The sequence below is a fragment of the Mytilus galloprovincialis genome, chromosome 12 (genome assembly GCF_965363235.1).
Source record: "Mytilus galloprovincialis chromosome 12, xbMytGall1.hap1.1, whole genome shotgun sequence".
In the NCBI taxonomy this organism is placed as follows: Eukaryota; Metazoa; Mollusca; class Bivalvia; order Mytilida; family Mytilidae; genus Mytilus; species Mytilus galloprovincialis.
The window spans coordinates 36,890,896-36,910,880 of NC_134849.1; the positions used below are offsets into that span (position 1 = coordinate 36,890,896).

General features: G+C 33.5%; 1 protein-coding gene across 1 annotated transcript; it reads left to right on the forward strand.

Moving 5' to 3' along the window:
• Positions 1-12,655: 12,655 nt before the first annotated feature.
• Positions 12,656-19,128, forward strand: LOC143053412 (uncharacterized). Its single transcript, XM_076226212.1, has 2 exons — positions 12,656-12,764; positions 17,633-19,128. The coding sequence occupies exon 2, from the start codon at positions 17,651-17,653 to the stop codon at positions 18,575-18,577; it is 927 nt and encodes a 308-aa protein (XP_076082327.1). The 5' UTR covers positions 12,656-12,764; positions 17,633-17,650; the 3' UTR covers positions 18,578-19,128.
• Positions 19,129-19,985: the final 857 nt, after the last annotated feature.

Consider the following 19,985-nt stretch of genomic DNA (forward strand, 5'->3'; position numbering starts at 1 on the left):
AAAAACGGTACTGATAAAAAAAATCGTAAAGGTTTCTTTCAATAGACGAAGAAAGTGATGATTAATTAAGATTGAAATAGATTCATAAAAAACATTTAAACCTAACAAGTTGTTATTGTTGGTATTTGTTTTTGTAGGATCAATGGAAGTCGTTTCTTAATGCTAACAGTATTTAAGACTTGCTCATTTTGATAGGTCACTCGTCTAAATTTCGCACGTTAAGATAGTCGGTTAGTTAAATTCGTTACATAGAGTGTTAGTGACCTTATACGATATATATGGAATTTACTGACCCCATATAAACCGTATTAGGTCACTAGCACACTATATTAACTAATAGTATTATATGTCTCTTGTATTATATGTCTCTTCATCTGTTTTCTGTCCTCATATATTCTATAGGAGTTCCAATGTGCTGCTTCGGTGCGTTCCGATGAAGGTTAATCCAGATAAACGCTTCAGACGTATACAGTTTATAAAACGAAATTTTATTTTTTCTGGTTACATACTAATTAACTGTTTACATCTTTTTTTATTGCAATTTACAACGTCCATGCTATTTGTATTGATGTATCCCTAATTACAATTACATTGCATTAATAAATAATAATTGAAGACTTTTAAGCAGTAGTTTTGGTCCGCTGTGATAGTTTGCTCAGTAATATAACTTAAACTTGAACTTTAATAAAAAATGAAATTTTTTTTTTCCTAGGCTGAAATTCTCAATTAGTGTTATGAATAATTATTAAGCCATAAACGCAGGCACTTGTCGACGGAAAAAAAGACCTGTTTACCCTAATATAAAATGTTATAATAAAGTATTAAGGTATTAATTTTTTAGAGACAAGTGCCTGTGACATGAATACAAAATTGAATAATTATAGTTTAACTTAACTACTATCAGACAAGAATAACTGTCAGGGGAAATTTCAAAGAACAGTTGTAATAATAGAGGCAGGGCAGTTCCGTTCAACATCTACATGCAGGCCATCAACCTTGTCGGTACAGTTTACTACTAATGTTGCTAAAACAAGAATGTGTCCATAGTACACGGACGCCTTATCCGCACTATCAATTTCTATGTCAAGTAGATCGTAAAACTGGGGTCAAAAATCTAATTTGGCATTTCAATTAGAAAGATCATATCATAGGAAACATGTATACAAAGTTTCAACTTGATTGGACTTCAACTTCATCAAAAACTACCCTGACCAAAAACGTTAACCTGAAGCGCGGGACAGACGGACGGACGGACGGACGAACGAACGAACGAACGGAATGACGAACGAACAAACTGACGGACGAGCGGTCGCACAGACTAGAAAACATAATGCCACTCTACTATCGTAGGTGGGGCATAACAAAAAGCGATCGACTTAATTTTAAATGATACAAGTTAGACGGAGATAGAAGATGAAATAATGACACTGGTAGATTGAATCGAAATATACGATGCGTCAAATCTCCCACCTTAAAAATAAATATGACTTAAAACACAAATTACTAAAGGTCTCAAAACTTAACGTTATTCAACAATATTAAACGTGTTCCCTTACCCTTTATTTTTTTTAATATTTTTACCTATAGTATTATGTCTGTATGTTTTGCTCACTCAATGTGTTGTCATTTTAATGAAATTTATGCGACTTTATGCAAATGAAAGGTTTAGCTATCTGTAAAACCATCTTCAATTAAGTTTGTAGTTGTTTTCCATTCGTTTGACGTTAGAGTTTTGATAAGGGACCTTCCATTTTGAATTTTCCTTGAAGTATTTTTGTTATTCTACGTATTAAAAGTCATATGAAACGAGTGACTGGTGAAAAATATTGTTTATCCAATTCTTGAACCAATGCATGTATATATCATGAACTTGGTCTTCTGTGCATAATCGTCATTTTTTTCTTCTCTCTGTCTGTTATGAAGTGAAAATATGGCGGCTCATTAATTGTCGTGTTTTGAAGCCGTAGTTTACCGATTGTCACCTTATAGTAAACAATCATCAAAGAAGCATAGATATTGAGCACGTGTATACCATGTACAATCGGATAATAGTTTATTTCAATCACAGATACATGCGTAATGCGATCCCGGATTTTTACGAGATGGGTCACACTAAGGTCACTTTGAATACGGAAAATATTAATCATCATCCTCTGCAGAAATGAATCTTTTATATTACCAACTGCATATACATGTATGTATTGCATACATACATAGTATTAAAGTTTGGTTTTAACTAGCCTCTTTTAAAAGTATTGGCATAAATATTTTGCCGAGCGGAGCGAGGCAAATATTTTGACTAAAGGGTTTTGGAGCCACTGAAGGCCCAAGAAGCTATAGAACAAATAATGCAAAATCATGCTTTCTGGGTGTTCCGAAGACCCTTTCTCAATCTGAAAATGCAAGTTCTGTTTTTATAATTTGTTGACAATATTTTGGTCTGAAAGCAAAATGTATAGATTCAGCGTAAGACTTAAGTTTCAAGGGACAACATCAAAAAACCAATATGCATGATAAAGCAAAAATGTAATTCACATACATGTAGTTAAGTCTGTGGCTGCTGTTTTTTTTTTAAACTCATGATCAAGTTCATAACAAAATTACTAGATTACAAAAGAAATGCAACACTAACAAAATACAGAAGGGCAATCAATGAACAAAAGACAAATAAATAAGAAACATTGATCCCGAAAAATCAGGGCTACGTCTGATATGAGGCAAAACAGAACTTTCTTCTTGCAAGGCACTCGCCGTGAACACAATTTGATATGGAGACAAGCGTTTGGTTTTGAAATTTCCTACATGAGGCATTTGTCTTAATGTAGTTACGGCCCTATTAAAATAAAAGTGGGGTAAGGTTTCCTGACACAATATACCCCAAGTTAAATGAAACCAATTTGCAGACATTTCAAGTATATCTAAATAATATTTATACTTTTATTATTAAAAAAATTGGGAAATGTTTCCAGATTTTTTGTTGGGAAAAAAGATGAATTTATGAAGAATCTGGTGCCATCTCATACGTTCAATTAGACCTGCTGAGTTATTTATGTTCAAACTACCACAGAACAAACCATTTATTTTTGTGATTATCAAGGCTGAGTTATTCATTTTCAAAATCCTCCTGCCCCCCCTCCCAAGAATATCAAATGGTCGTCTCCTAATATTATGAGAGATTGAAAACATAAGATTGATAGACAGTCTATGAAAAGACTTTATATTGCATTTATAAGGCCTTTTTTGAAATATGGGAACATAATTTAGGATAACTGCCAGATCTAATTGCGCCTGTACAACTAGCTGCTGCTAGAATTGTAACAGGGCTTCGAAAGGGAACTCCTAGATGGATACTATACAATAAATAAGGATGGGATTCCCTCCATAACAGACGTCAAAAAACAAATTAATGTTTCTTCATAACACTATTTCTGGAGATATTCTTAAATACATTGCTGCTGATGTCTTGTCGTATGCAAACCACTAATGTCCAGTATGGTCTGAAAAATAAAAGGGAATTAAAAACTCCTCATTGTCGAACCACAGCCTATAAGAACAGTTTTATTCCACATACTTATATAAGTATATAAAGATGATGCTTCGTGCTAATTTTCATGCTTTTATCATCATTCCTTGTCCGGTTTTCTTTTCCATTGGTTCACGAAAAGTTAATATAATCCGCTGCCAATTAAGAAATGAGGCTAGTGAAATGGACTTAGATTTTCTGCCAGGAAACGACACATTCACTCTGTGGTTACAGTTTATAAAATTTCAATAACATTCTTATACTATTTTGAATTTGTACCAAACTTTGACAGAAGCTTGTTTATGATCAAAAGATCTAGAAGGAAATTTTGTTAAATTTTGTACCAGTGTATCTATTATTTACTCATAAATGGACTTAGTTTTTCTTCCGGTTAACATTACATAAAGACGGATCCCTTACACTTATTTTGTATTAGTAATTATATTTAAAAAAAAAAGAAATTAATAGTCTTGTAATAAGATGGTAAACTAAATTACTTATGTTGCGCAAAATAAGGGCTAATAATTCTTGTTATTCCTATGAATCGAACAACTTTGTTGCAGTGAGTTTGTGAATTTGAATAAAAATATCACTTAAACGATGATCTATTTGATTCCTTCATTACCAACACTTATTAATGGGGTATAAAATTCGACACCAATTTCAGTAGATCTTGCAATGACTAAAAATTAAAAGTTGTTCACATAGTTTTCTTTTTTATACTGCAACTAGTTGTGTTTATTTCCTAAATATTATAGTTACACAGCAATATTTTGTACAATGTCAATTTCATCATGGAACACTTTTTCCACAGTCAGGGGTTCATTAAGGGATGAAAATAAGTTAGAACTGTGTGTTACAATTTAAATAGCTATCAATTTATTTATTTAAGTTGCAGTATAAAAACAATCTTAGGTCAATGTCATAAAAATATAAACTTTTTTGTACTCGACGCAAAACTGTGGAAGTGCTCGGTAGAACCTCGCCCTTCCCCAGTTTCTCAGCCTCATACAAAATAATTTATATTTTTCTTTCATTGACCTTTTAACTATAGTTGTCCGGTCAATTTTCTGCGGGGATCGATTTTCTCGTGCTTGAGACTCAATGTCCAGACTTAGATATAATTATTTAATAAAACCCCGTCTGGATAATGTTTCTTTAGATTGGGGAAAACTTTCATACTGGTAAGTTGTACTTTAAATTTCATTTTGTTTTGTATTCCGATGTTTGTTGACTTGAATATTTATTTCTTTACATTTGATATTTATTTTCGGTTTAAGATTCAAACATTTCTAAAATTTGATTTACGTTTCCGTTCCAAAATAAATAAAGGGAATTGTACACTAGCTAGATATTTTATGATTTCGGGTTTTTAAAGAGAGGGTTCAATTTGATAGCGATATTTAGAAGATGGTTAATCAGAGGGATATTTTAGAGGAACGGTCGTCAATCTTCGGAATTGTTCGTGCCTTACTCTGAAATAGAATTTTGTATTATCGCATGGTTTATTGAGGGGGGGGCAAGGGGGGTCCCAATAACAGCATAACAGCAAATTGATTTGGCTTATAACAGATAACAAGGAATTAAAATGGACAAAAACAGATAACAGTAAATGAAATATTAAAATAAGTCAGGTCCTGGACTGATGAAAGATTATGTCTCCATCATATGTAAATCAAGCACAATCCCCTCCGTTGCTGAATTTTTCATTAATTGTAACTCATAACAAAACAGAAACAGGTCAGCAATAAGTGGTGCACAGTTATTCCCCATTGGAATTCTGATAGCTTGACAATATACTTAAACTCCATAGCAGACAAAAATGATATCTAGTAAAAATTTAAGGGCAGTTATGGTATCAAAGCAGGTCCAATTGACATAGTTCTTTTGTTTCTTATTACTAAAAAATGATCTGAAAGAGTTTGAATATATATATTTGCATTCTGAATTCTTTTTTAAATGCACGTTCAATGCATGAGGTGTGGGATTTTTTTTTTCATAATAAGACTACGAGGCACAGTGGTATATAGGGTAGAAAAATCAAAAGCACAAATTATAAGCATGCAATTTATCAAGTACTTCAAAATAATTTTGACACTCCAATTATTCCACTATTTTCAAAGGCCTTATTTGAACATCTTATTATCAGGTTTTTGAGTGTACCAAGTGTACTAGTAAGTATATAAAATTGAGAAAGGAAATGGGGAATGTGTCAAAGCGACAACAATCCGACAATAGAGCAGACAACAGCCGAAGGCCACCAATGGGTCTTCAATGTAGCGAGAATTCCTGCACCCGAAGGTGTCCTTCAGTTGGCCCCTAAAAATATGTATACTAGTACAGTGATAATGGACGTCATACCAAAACTCCGAATAATACACAAGAAACTAAAATTAAAAATCATACAAGACGAACAAAGGCCAGAGGCTCCTTACTTGGGACAGGCGCAAAATTGCGCGGGGTTAAACATGTTTATGAGATCTCAACCCTTCCCCTATACCTCTAGCCAATGTAGAAAAGTAAACGCATAACAATACGCATATTAAAATTCCGTCCGAGTCCGATGTCAAAAGATGTAACAAAAGAAAATAAACAAAATGACAATAATACATAATTAACAACAGACAACTAGCAGTTAACTGACATGCCAGCTCCAGACCTCAATTAAACTGATTGAAAGATTATGTCTCCATCATATGAATATCAGGCACAATCCCTCCCGTTAGGGGTTTAGTATCATACATCTATATAAGATAAGATATATAAGATATATAAGAAGAATATAACCCGTGTCATGCCAATAACTGTTTTTTTTTGTTTTTTTTTTTTTAATAAATGTGTCTAGTTCCGATGCAAAGACCCTAGAAGTGAATCAATATTAAAGCCAAAATATGCAATCTTTAATGAATGACAATAGTTTAGTAGTGGAACAATGGTTTAAAGACGAAATACATCTTTGTTTGTAATGAGTTATGTGCAGCTTCAAAACCCAGTACATGGTTTGAACTTTCATTGTACAATGTATTTGGTTCTGCTGAAAAGAATCACAGATCTGAGTCTGTGTACTTTATTATATAAAATGTTAACTGGTAGTAAAGACCCCCATGTAGTTCTTAATTGAGATCCTCATCAGATATCCCTGGCCATATACTTTCCTTTTTGTCATATTAAGAAATGCTTGAATTTAATATGTACGTACGGGAAACAAGGAACATTATCTCCATACAAAAAAAATTCTAAATACATAGATAAAGCAAGATGTGGTATGAGTGCCAATGAGACAAATCTCCATCCAAGTAACAATTTATAAAAGTAAACCATTGTAGGTCAAAAACAGCCTTCAACGTTCAACATGGAGCCTTGGCTCACAGTGAACAGCAAGCTACATGTTCATAAAAAAATGGATTTTATTACAAAGGATAATCATAAGATATACTGGAATTGTCCTGGATTTCACTGATATTAATACGTTTATGTGTTGATCTGTGATGCCTGATGGGTAAATATTAATGAAATCCTTCGCCGAATACGGGACCACCATATTACTAGTGGTAGACCCCAATGTCCAATAATCTTCAATTTCTACCGAATATGGGCTGTCAAAAAAATTTCTAACATTCCAAATTTCATAACAGTTAACAGCAAATATATTACCACAATAACAGATAACAAAAAACCTAATAGCTCAATAACAGCTAACAATGAATAAGACAATAACAGCTAACAGCAAATATATTTTCAGAATAACAGATAACAAAGAATTAAATTGCCCCATAACAGCATAACAGTTAAACCCCTTGCCCCCCTCTTTATTTAAGGTCTTGAACCGGTGTCCTATAGCCATTCTTCCCCCATGCCAAATTTTCCGGGGGGAAAGACTGGATCGATCCAATATTTCCCCCCGGAAAAATTGGCATGATCCTACTTTTCCCCCTCAGCGTCATGGGGGAAAACCAGGATCAGGCCAATTTTCCCCCCGAAGTTAGCGAGAGAAGCTAAATTTTCCGCCTTGTAATATAACGTCGGTGACGTCACGGTAAGAATTTTTTATGAAAAAAAAGAATAGTCAATTTTCTTCTATCAGTTTATAGTTTATACCAAAGCTTCATCGTACGACTATACATTTGATAGGTATTTATAGATATATATATATATGTTATATTTATACACACGAAACACAATCTGATGTGATGATCACATCCTTTCTCTTTCGTGAACCCTTAATTTTTGGTATCATTGACTAAATGAATACAATTACTTTAACCACTTCTGGTCAAGTAGTAGATTTTCCCCAGGACAGACGTCTATGATGTCTCCAAAGTAATATGGTGAAATGACTTCACATGATAAATCATGAAAAGTATAATTACTAAGTAATAGAACTCACCAAAAGCACGGATACAGAGGAATACTCGTCGACTTAAAGCTTTAATTCAGGAGAAGAAGTCCGATACGGACGAAACTTCACCCAACCCAGAGAAGATATGAACACCCTCTCTAGCCAGCACGGGAGACGTAGAAGTACAGGGACTAACCACAGTATAGTTTGAGCTGTACAAGATCTACAAAAAAAAATCCCACCTGCCCTACAGATGCATTGGGTCGAACACTTTCCAGCACTCATGATACAAATTCGACGTGGTAGTAAGTAATTAAAGGCCGCTGGGACCGTACGGCATTTCACAACGAGAAACCATCATAAATCATAGTCGGCTTTAAAATGCCCCGACCACAAAATTGTGAAAAAATTGAAACAAAACTAACGGACTTATTTATAAGAAAATAATTTACGAAAAAAACATGACCGACATGAAACGACAACAATCACTGTACTACATGTTCCTGGTTTTGGAATAACACATAAAGAATGTGGCGGCCTTAAACTCAACCCTCCTCCAACCGCAAGAAAAAACTGTAAAATATCATCGGCAATTGACTTCACTAAAATATTAGTACGGTACACCATAATCACTTACATAAAAACGATAGACACAAAGCACCGAAATGAAAGTAAAAAGTATTCGCTTTTTACACTGAAAGGTATTTCAAAGCCAGTGAAAATGTAGTTTAGTCGGGACTAGGGGACAAAGACAGAATGGTAAACATGTAAACAGACTGATGAATATGTAGACAGACTTGTGGACATATAGACAGATCTAGACAGTTAAAAATGTAAAAAGACTAGGGGGACACATAGTAAACTGCTGAACAGAAAGACAGTCTAGTTGACATAATGACAGACTGATAAAATTACAGACAGACTTGTGTAAATTTGAATGAACAACAAATTTGTATACAACTAAATATAACATTCTAACACTGTTCGGTTTAATTTCCAGACATGCATATACAAATATTGAAATCTATATCTACGGGGGGGGGGGGGGAAAGATTGGCATGGGGGAAAAGTTACTATATATGTATACGTATTGTCAACTTTCCGCAGGGGATGAATGACAATGATCCAAAATCTCCCCGGGGGAAACATTGGCTCATGCCAGTCTTTCCCCATGGGGAAAAACTGGCATGGGGGAAGAATGGCTATATAACAGGGGTCAATGATATTAAAAAATGTGTTTCATGCATTGCTCTGGTTGGACCGAAAATTAAACGGGAATGGAATTTATGCGATGTTTTTTTTTACTGGACCGACTTTGTTCCCTAGTCATGGAATCAGGTTCTAGTTGGAACCAGTCTGAGTTGGTATATTGATTTTGTCTCGGAAGGTGGGACGTCACGAGCTTGATTGATTGAAAAATATTTTAGTTTAAGCCGACTAGTGTACAACTCTTAATTTTAATTAAACGGACACCTCTAAAATTGTAGTATCTATCATTTTATTCAATTGGATAACACTAAAGCCAAACTCTTCCTTGAATTGGTTTACTTTTTATGGATATTTTTAATCACATCGTTTTATCCTAAAAGGGGAAGTTCGAAAATGTATTGACATTCTGTTGGACTCCCCCTTTTTTGTCCTGGGTTAAGAACCCATCCCCTTTTTAAAATGGCTGGATCCGCCCCTGTAACGTAAACGGCTGAGCTAGCGGGGTATATCGTCATGATACCGATTATGAAGGAAAATCAGTTATCACACGAAGACCCCTTTACGTTGCAATATTTCAAGAAGTGGGGGGATTGCCTCCCCTGACTCACTGCAACAACGTATGATCTATGAATGTATCAGTCAATTATATAGTTGTTAATGTCTGTGTCATTTTGGTATCTTGTGGACAGTTGTCTCATTGGCAATCATTCAAGATTCAAGATTCAAAGTTTTATTTAGAGTCGATATTCAATAAACTTCATAACACAAGCTCTAGTGAGCTTTTCAAATCGACTTAATAACATTACAAAATACAATACACACACACACACAATACAATATACACATACAAAAGTCATGAAAACAACACAATCAGTGGCGTAGCCAGAGTTGAACTGATGTGGATGTTTCGCCGAGCGGAGCGAGACGAAAAAATATTTGGACCTTTTTATGCAGATTTGTTTTTTATTTAAGCACATGTACTCCCCCAGAATCCGACACTAGTTAGATCTTTGTTTAAATTCAAAATACCAACCAATACATATATTTACATTTTTAACCAAATTTTATTGTTTCCTCGAAACTACCATCATTCAATTCATAAATATTTGATGTAAAGTTTCCCACCCAATCTTAACTTTGACATATCAAAAACGGACCCCATTACAGCGGTACTTCTGTATAATTTAGGAACTTCGGAATATAGGAACTGAAGTGACTTCTCTTTCCAGGAATTTGAGTCTACAACCTTGGGTTTTTGATTTTTGATTACTAAGCTAAACGCGTTGCAGGAGACATAAAAATACCGGGCGTCCAATCGTCCGGTCTTGTTAGCACTCTCATGTGCACAATTCTTGTCAGATTAAGTGAACCTCATATCATAAGCAATGTCTTTGACAATTTGAAAATTAGTCGTAATCAAATATTTTTAACCATTTATGACCCTTTGAAATATAAATTGTAATGGAAATCCCATTTCATTTGCTGTGTAGCTTTTATTTCTCTTAAGATATTGAAAATAAAAAAGAAATAAGAAAAACAATGCTTTTTTAGTTATTGCCTTGTTCCTTGCCCTTTGATAGATAAAACATGACATGTAATGCGCATGGCGGGGAACCCTTGGATCTTTGTTCTTTACTGATTGAAAATAAAATTAGTATTTGAACCTAGATAGAAACGAGAATTCATAAGCCTAGGACTAGCCTATTACAATTGATTTTTGTTATCACGTCGTTTACCATGTCGTAAGAAACGATACATGGTGTTTCAGTTGTTAGATGCAATAGTCAAATGAGAAGCCATCACTCCACTAGGTTTAATTTCAGATGAAACATGTCCACGGGTCTGCGCATCAGTCCTTCGCCTTTTTTTACGAGCAAAAACTTGAAACACTATTCTGCGATTCAGCTATTTTGTTTACATTAACTAAATTATCCGAAATGAAAGACCAGGCATACTGCTTCGAAAATGATTGGACGTTAATCTTATATCCCCAGCCTTGTTACATTTGGATACTTCCGAGTTAAACTGCTGCTATTATTTATTTTTTTGTTGTCAAAATGATGTGGATGCTTGAGCATCTGAGCATACATGCAAGCTACGCCACTGGACAATTTTAAACATATAATGCATAGTAAGATACCATAATGACATATATAAGTAAAAAGCATATAGTACACTTAAAACATAGCACAAGTTAATAATAAGATTGCACAAATCAAATAGTCACACAGAAAATAAAAGTAAAATAAAACAGGCATAACACTATATGCATGCACTGCACTGGCATGAGCTGTTACTTGGAATTAAAGTCTAAAATATCAAAATTAAGAATTTTATATTAAAGTCCAACATAATAAACAAAGCTGCTTTTTCCCTGGTCACACTAGTACTATAACACATGTTTTAGTAGTCTCAGATCTTGTATGAGAAATGATTTGTATAGGTACTGCCCTTTGTCCAATCCCTTTGTTTAAATGTGCATTTGATAGGTGAACAATAAAAATATTTTGAATGTATATATATTATTTACACTAAAATTATCTATATAAAACACATCTTCTTTTCAAACATCATAAGCATCAGGCGCGAATCCAGAGGGGGGGGGGGGGGGGGGGTCCGGGGGTTGGAACCCCCCTTTTTTTTGGACGATCAATGCATTTGAATGGGGACATGTAATTGGAACCCCCCCCTTTGTCCTGGGTTAGGAACCCCCCCTTTTTAAAATGTCTGGATCCGCCCCTGAGCATCAATTAATCTAAAAAGAATTAAAATAAAAACAACAAATAAAAAGTCTCAAAACTGAAATAAAAGACAAAAAGACAAAAGACAAAATATTTTTATAAAAAAAAGTTCCTGTTTTTTTGTTGCTTTAAATCAATAACAAAAAAATAATAATATGATTTTTTTTTTTGCATCGCAATTTTCTCGATTGCTTAGATATAGGAAGATGTGGTGTGAGTGCCAATGAGACAACTCTCCATACAAATAACAATTTAAAAAGTAAACCATTATAGGTTAAAGTATGGCCTTCAACACGGAGCCTTGGCTCACACCGAACAACAAGCTATAAAGGGCCCCAAAATTACTAGTGTAAAACCATTCAAACGGGAAAACCAACGGTATAATCTATATGATCCTATATAAACAAAATGCTTGTTTGTTTTGAGGTTTAAACGTGTACATGTATATTGATTATTTACGTACATTAATCGTGTTACAAAAAATGTAAATATCAGAATTTATAAATCCATTATTAAAATTGATACAGTTAACATAAAATTGCACACTTTCTTTAAAATATTGTTTTATCTATTTAGCTTTAAATGAAAATTATATTGTGACAGAATTATTGGAAAAAGGTCCCGGGAACAAAGATGACATTTTAATTATTTTAATTATTTATTGAATTTTATGTTTATAAATGAAAAAGGTAAACGTTATAGTTTTACGCTATTTGTAACCATTGGTTACTGCAAACATTTTTTCCGGTCTATCAAACATTATGTATTATGACCATTGTCCATTATGTATATGTCATTGATTGGTCCTATTTCGGCCACTATAACAATATTTGGTTTTTACTTATTGTAAGCTGACAAAGAAAGTTATATTGACATTCTATCAAGTAAACGATTGATAACCAAGTAAAACTTCTACTTTGAGACGTCAAAATTTGAATTTTGAAACTTAAAGGTAGGTCATGATTTTAAAATTATTAAAACTAATTAGAATAAAGACTATTAAAAGTTTTCATGTTTTCATAGATGCAGTTTTATCAAAATATTTATTGTTTTCCAAGGTTAATAATATACAATTACTGTCTTTTGATGAGGTAAATAATATACAATTACTGTCTTTTGATGAGGTAAATAATTGCAATTATTAGCTTTACTTTATTGTTGTTTGTAAGTGTTTTGAATGCATTCTTTTTGTTTTAATTATATATATATTTTTATTGAAAAGTTTGAATTTCAGAAACTTGCAGGTGCCAGTCGACCACGGACTGCCTCTACTTTGGTAGCCAGTAATGCCAAGTACTTTAATAGTCGTTGTTTGCGGCTAGTTTTCCCCGAAATGTAAACTCAAGACCCATCGCTCACAGAAATAGTTTTTCCGGAAATCAGAACAGTAGCTAATTTCACGACAAAACAATATTCAATATAACATAAATGTACATGCATTGAAGTCAACCGTTCTATTATTTTGGTACTATATATCCTGGTACCCGGTACTACGTTCCAGGTGTTAGCTGATAGCCATACACAGTCACGATGTGTATTGGTATATGCACAGGCAATTGTCTCAGAAAAAAAAGAGTGTTATATTAATGTATTTAGGATTTTTTTTATGAGACATTGCGATCGGGAACCAGTTTAGGTACGATAGTAATTTTTTTATTCGGTTCTTTGTGTTGTCTTTTGCTATGATGCATCTTTCCAATCGTTTGAGTTGCAAAATGTTAGTTTGTTCTTGACTGTGTTGTACTATAATACTGCCTGTAGTACAGTGTTTGTCATTGGTCAGGTTTACCAGGAGCCTGTAGTACAGTGGTTGTCATTGGTCAGGTCTACCAGGAGCCTGTAGTACAGTGGTTGTCATTGGTCAGGTCTACCAGGAGCATGTAGTACAGTGGTTGTCATTGGTCAGGTCTACCAGGAGCCTGTAGTACAGTGGTTGTCATTGGTCAGGTCTACCAGGAGCCTGTAGTACAGTGGTTGTCATTGGTCAGGTCTACCAGGAGCCTGTAGTTCAGTGGATGTCATTGGTCAGGTCTACCATACATGTAATTGTTTTTTTAGTGAATTGAAATGAGACTTAGTTTTCTTTTTTTCATATTAACCTTTTACAGGTGACTATATACAGTGAGTTTTTTTTCTCGTTGTTGAAGGCTTTACAGTAGCCCATGTTTGCTTACTACTAAATTTTAACTCTTACGAAGGCCGTATGGTGACCTATTGGATATAATTCCCCTCTGGTATCTTTCACCCCTCTTTTATGTCTATATGAGTTGGAACAATTGTTCAAAATTACCAGGCTTATATTTTAGTTTTAGAAAGACTCACTTGTTGCACCGGAATCGAAATAGTTTGACGAAAATGCCAAGGTGAAAGTCATGAGCGCTTGTCTTTTGTTGAAAACTTGACTGATAGAGTACTGTAAATTTAAAAATTATTGCGATGTTTTTATTATTGCGAAAAATGCGACAAAATTGTAAACGCAATGATTTAAACTCGCATTTTGAAATATTTACATATGAATTAAACAGGATTTGTCTAAAAATAATAAAAATTAAAATCGCATTTAAGTCTAAAATGACAAAATCGCAATAGTAAGTGCACACAATAATTTCTGAATTTACAGTATTACCAGCCCGGTAGCCAGTACTTCGTTACCGGCATGAAAATACGAAGGCCGTATGGTGACCTATTTGATACAAGTAGCTGTCTAATTGGCAATTTTATTTTTTATATATAATTATCATATCCAAATTAAGTTCCCTGAATTCACAAAGAACTTTTCTCACTTTAAGCTCTACATCCACCATTGATGCTTCATCTTATTGAGTGATAAAATATAATTATAATAGATATTGTATGCATGTATTTTTGTTAAAAATAATTATATACTTTTTATGGACATTTTTAAAAAAATTTCTAAACTTTTGCTTGAGTTTTTGTTGGGGGGAAAGGGGGGGGGGGTATTTTAGTGTTTGGAAGGGGTCTTAAATTTATTTACCTTCCTCAACGTGAGGACAGGTAAAAAATCAGAAACTCCTCTGTTTCCACAAACTCCCCTCCCAAAATGATAGGAAATGAACAGTCCCTAATTATTATTTTTGTCATTAAGACAGCAAAAGAAAAGTACATTAGTTTTTGTGAAATGACAAATCACAATCAACCACTCTAGGTCACTGCCGTTCGAGGTCATAGTCTCCCATTTAAATGCAAAAGACTCCAATGTCTTTACATTATTTATTTATTAATTAATTTGAATAATTACATTAGATGTATGTTTCATTACAATACGTTATTCTGATTGGCTAACTGCACATCACGTGTTATTCTGTAAGCAATTGTATCACTCAACAAAACTTCTCATCCATGATAACACGAGGTCCCACAATAAAGTGCACAGGAGAATTAAATTAAAAAAAAAATGAAAAATTCGTGTTTTCATTATCCTAGCTAAAAAATGTAATTATAAGTATTGAATGCTTCTTTTTGTAACTTCATAGGGTTGTAAAAGCGTTGACCGTGCGCACATGTTTAGAATGAAGCGCTTCCGCGCTTCATACAAAATGTACTTCGGTCAACGCTTTTACACCCCAATAAAGTTACAAAAAGAAGCATTCAATTCTTAAATAAAAATATCACAATCTGGATTATTTGTCGCCGCTATGTTAACTTTTTTCATTCTTTCGTAGTAATGTTGTGTATAATATTTTTTGTTGTTATTGTTGTTTGAATAAAGATAATTATCTTTCAAAGAAAAGTGATTTATATAAAATTGTCAATTCTGAGGTGAAAAACTGAATTTGTTGTTCATGATAATCATGTCTACACCCACACATCAATGTGTTGTAACAGTGGAAAAAAATGGACCAAATTTAATTTTCGGACTTTTCGGACATTTTGTAAAAGATTTATAAAATCGATCAGGGATTTTGTTATTTTCATTATGGAAGATTTATAAGTCGATCAGAAATTTATTTAATCTTATTTCAGGTTTCAATTTGTTTGTCACGGCATTTACTTCAATCTTATACCTGGTATTTTTGTATCTACTAATTCGATTAATAAGTCTGTATGTTCTATGGTTATGTTTTAATGCACACTGTTTAACCAAACATAAAGTATTTATGTGCTAAAATGCTTCATCTATTTTGAACATATGTGTAAATAACTGAGCACATCCAATTATTTACACTTCAACATTAGTTTTTACTTTCTAAATACAATAAAACAAACACAATTTTGGATACTGAATGGCGCAGTGACCACCTCAAATTTTATTTCTTATACAATATGTATCTGATCTGGTCTAGTCCATCAAACTAAAATAATAAAGTCCATCAAAAACACAAGATGTCAGAATCTTGGACAATATGTTCTGCAACAAAATAATCTACAAAATAAATACAACACATTTAAATACTGTTCTATATAAAACTTGAATACAAATATTTTGTATACAAAAAAAATTAATAAACTTCTACCTATATATATATGACGTGCGCGTATGTGGTCACTACCCAGTCATCGATAACTAAAAACCCGTGCAATTTACTTTTATACTGACCGCCAAACCGGTTAACGGCAATAGTATACAACTTATACAAAATCTCCTTTATAAAATTAATACGCATTCTTTCAAATACCTTCCGCATACCGCACATACATTAATTTAATCATTATCTATTTGCTAGTTTTTCTTTAATCCGTTAATTGAATTTGCCACAATAAAGTCTATCCAAGTATATTTTTGTTTGTTTAAAAACAGTTATTTCGTCAGATTGGATTTAGTATTACACTGAGCAGTTCCTATTGTGTACAATTGTATTCCATGCTTGCAGTAGTTGTCGTTTGTTTATGTAATTTATACGTGTTTCTCGTTTCTCATTTTTTAAATTTTATATAGATTAGACCGTTGGTTTTCCCGTTTGAATGGTTTTACACTAGTAATTTTGGGGCCCTTCATAGCTTGTTGTTCGGTGTGAGCCGAGGCTCCGTGTTGAAGGCCGTACATTGACCTATAATGGTTTACTTTTTTTTACTTTTTTTATTTGGATGGAGAGTTGTCGCATTGGCACTCACACCACATCTTCCTATATCTATGAACTATTAAACTATGCATCGCGTAAACCAGAGTTGTCTTTTCTTGCAAGAGTTTAACTCAGTTCCAGAGTCTGAGTCGGTGCAGACTATTCGTATTGTTTATTTTGTGTGTGTGTGGTTAAGGCCAACACATTACCCACTCCCAGTCACAAGATACACCCAGTTTCTATTTGTGATAGCGTGTTGCAGTTAAAGAAGCTACCATTTGAATTTTAGGAGGGGCTAGGAATACAAATTTCGTCCTGCATTTTTTTTAGTTGTAATCTCTGTCCTACCTTTTTATTTTCACTCTTTTCCGTTCTGCCTTATTTTTATTAGTTTATCCTGATTTTTTTACATACCTTGTCATCTTGCCTTTTTTTGGCAAAGTGTCCCCATCCTGCCTTTTTTAAAATCAAAACTTTATATCCTGCCTCTTTTCTAAATTTCATCCCACCCCGCCCCCTTTTTATAAAATCAAATGGTAGCTCCCCAAAGCAAAACCACGGTAAACCGTATAAACATGTAGGAGAAATAAGAATTTACACCCATAAAATAGTTTCACCCCTTCCACGATTATTCAAAGTTAGGAAAAGACATAAAAAGGTATAGTTGTGTCGTTCCTATTTATACAATCACATAATCATTTTCCCTAAATTATCATTAAATACGAGATATATAACGAGATTATACTGCCTACTCTTTGAACAACATGCGTAATAACTGTTTTATTTTTTTATTTTGTAGAGTTTTGTTATTGGATATATGAGATTGATAAACAGGAAAGAAAGGAAGATGAAATCCAGTTCGAATAGCTGCGTTATAATTGTGCTTTTTGTTGTTTTTATTATTTTCCTCTTAAATTTTATTGATTTTCAAAATAAAGAAACATACACGTCGAACGAAAAAAACAAACAGATATATGCCTCTGATTTTATTCATATCGCAAAAAGAAATGAGTCGGCCCTCACAAACGAAGAAATATCCCTGAAACCAAAAGTAATGATTAAAGGAAAAGGGAGTTATAAACTTGAACACCCAACAGGAGTCAGAAAAAATGTGATAAGCTGGTCACAATATGGACAGGACCAGTTTCTTGACAAGTTATTTGATCAAAAACAAAATGGATTCTTTTTAGAAATAGGAGGTTATGATGGTGAAAGTTTTTCCAATACTTTATTTTTTGAAAAAATACGAAATTGGAATGGCTTGCTTGTCGAAGCCAATCCTTATACGTATGATATAATGTTTAAAAAAGACCGGAAGTGCTATATGGTGAACGCATGTGTCAGTAAAAGTCTGCCATCAATGTCATTTGTGTTAGCTGGTGGAATTACTAGTGCTAAGGAAACACTAACAGAAAGGCATCGCAAACGTATAGTCAGGGATAAAATTACCTATGGTAAACACAAAAACTGGGCTCATGCCAGTGAGACGGTTAAAGTGGATTGTCTTACGTTTCGACAGCTAATGAGAACCGTAGGGCGTAATTCTATCGATTACTTTTCTCTTGACGTAGAAGGTGCAGAAATGCACATATTAAATTCAATTGAATGGGAAGAAATTAATATTGATGTGTTTACGATAGAAACAGACCAGCATCGTGAAGAAATACTCTCTTTTATGAAACAAAAGGGATATAAATGGATACAAAAACTACAAGGTGATGACATCTTTAGAAAAATTAAATAATTTGTGTATATTTTTGTTATTAATACCGATAAAAGTGAATAAATCAATTCCTTGCCTTTAAAGAATTTAATGCCACGAATACGAAGAACCATGGTTAATGCATATTTGTGGAAAGTATGTCTTGAATTTCCTAATGGTACGGTACTGACGAAATAAGTGTTGTTTTATGGTACAGATGAATAAGTGTTGCTTTGTGGTACAGACGAAATTAGTGATTCTTTATGGTACAGCCGAACTTGATATGAATTTATGGTACAGACGAAGTTGGTATTGCTTTGTGGTTTAGACGAATATAAACTCTTAGCCAGAAATGTCATATTTTATAACCTGTATGAAACCTGAATAACACACGTATAACGGATTATCCCTACGTAAATTTTTTCAGTTCATGACATTTGTTCAACATTCACCATGCAGTTATATTATATATATAATTAGCTGTGAAAATAATGTTATCATGTATGCAAGCATTTTTTTATGATACTCGAAACCATTATTTAAGTATTTGATGTGTTAATGGCGAGATTTTAGATTAAAAACGTATAGTGTCACTGTGTCTTTTATGTTGTGATGTTACACTATTGTTTCAGGTAAGGGTAAAGGTTGGTACATATCAAAATGTATAAACCCACTTCGTTTGCTTGTACTCGTCTTAAGTCAGGAACCTGATGGTCAGTTTTTTGTCGTTTGTTGATGTGGTTCAAAAATGTTTTTCGTTTCTCGTTTTTTTATATAGATTTTGGGCTCTTTATAGCTTGCTATATTGGTGTGAACCAAATTTCCGTTTTGAAGCTTGTACTTTGACCTATAATGGTTGACTTTGACAAACCGGTTAATCGGTCGAACGATTATCCGAGTAACTAGTGCTGATTAGTCAAAACTGTTTGATTTGACAACACTTCTTTATAGTATGGACGATGTTAGTGTGACTTTATGGTATGGACGAAATTAGTGTGACTTTATGGTACAGACGAAGTTATTATTACTTATGGTGCAAAAGAAATTATTGAGGCTTTATGGTACAGACGAAGACAGTGTGGCTTTAATGTACAGATGAAGTTGTTGTTTTTTATGGTGCAGTCGAAGTTGTTGCTTTTTATGGTGCAGTCGAAGTTGTTATTACTTATGGTAAAAAATGAATCATTGAGGCTTTATGGTACAGACTAAGTTGTTATTACTTATGGTACAAACCAAATCATTGAGTCTTTATGGTACAGACGAAGTCGGTGTGGCTTTAATGTACAGACGAAGTTGTTTTTATGGTGCAGTCGAAGTTGTTATTTTTTAATGGTGAAGCCGAAGTTGTAGTTTTTATGGTGCAGTCGAAGTTGTTGTTTTTAAATGATTCAGTCGAAGTTGTTTTTTTATGTTGCTGACGAAGTTGTTATTACTCGATGAGTCATTAAAC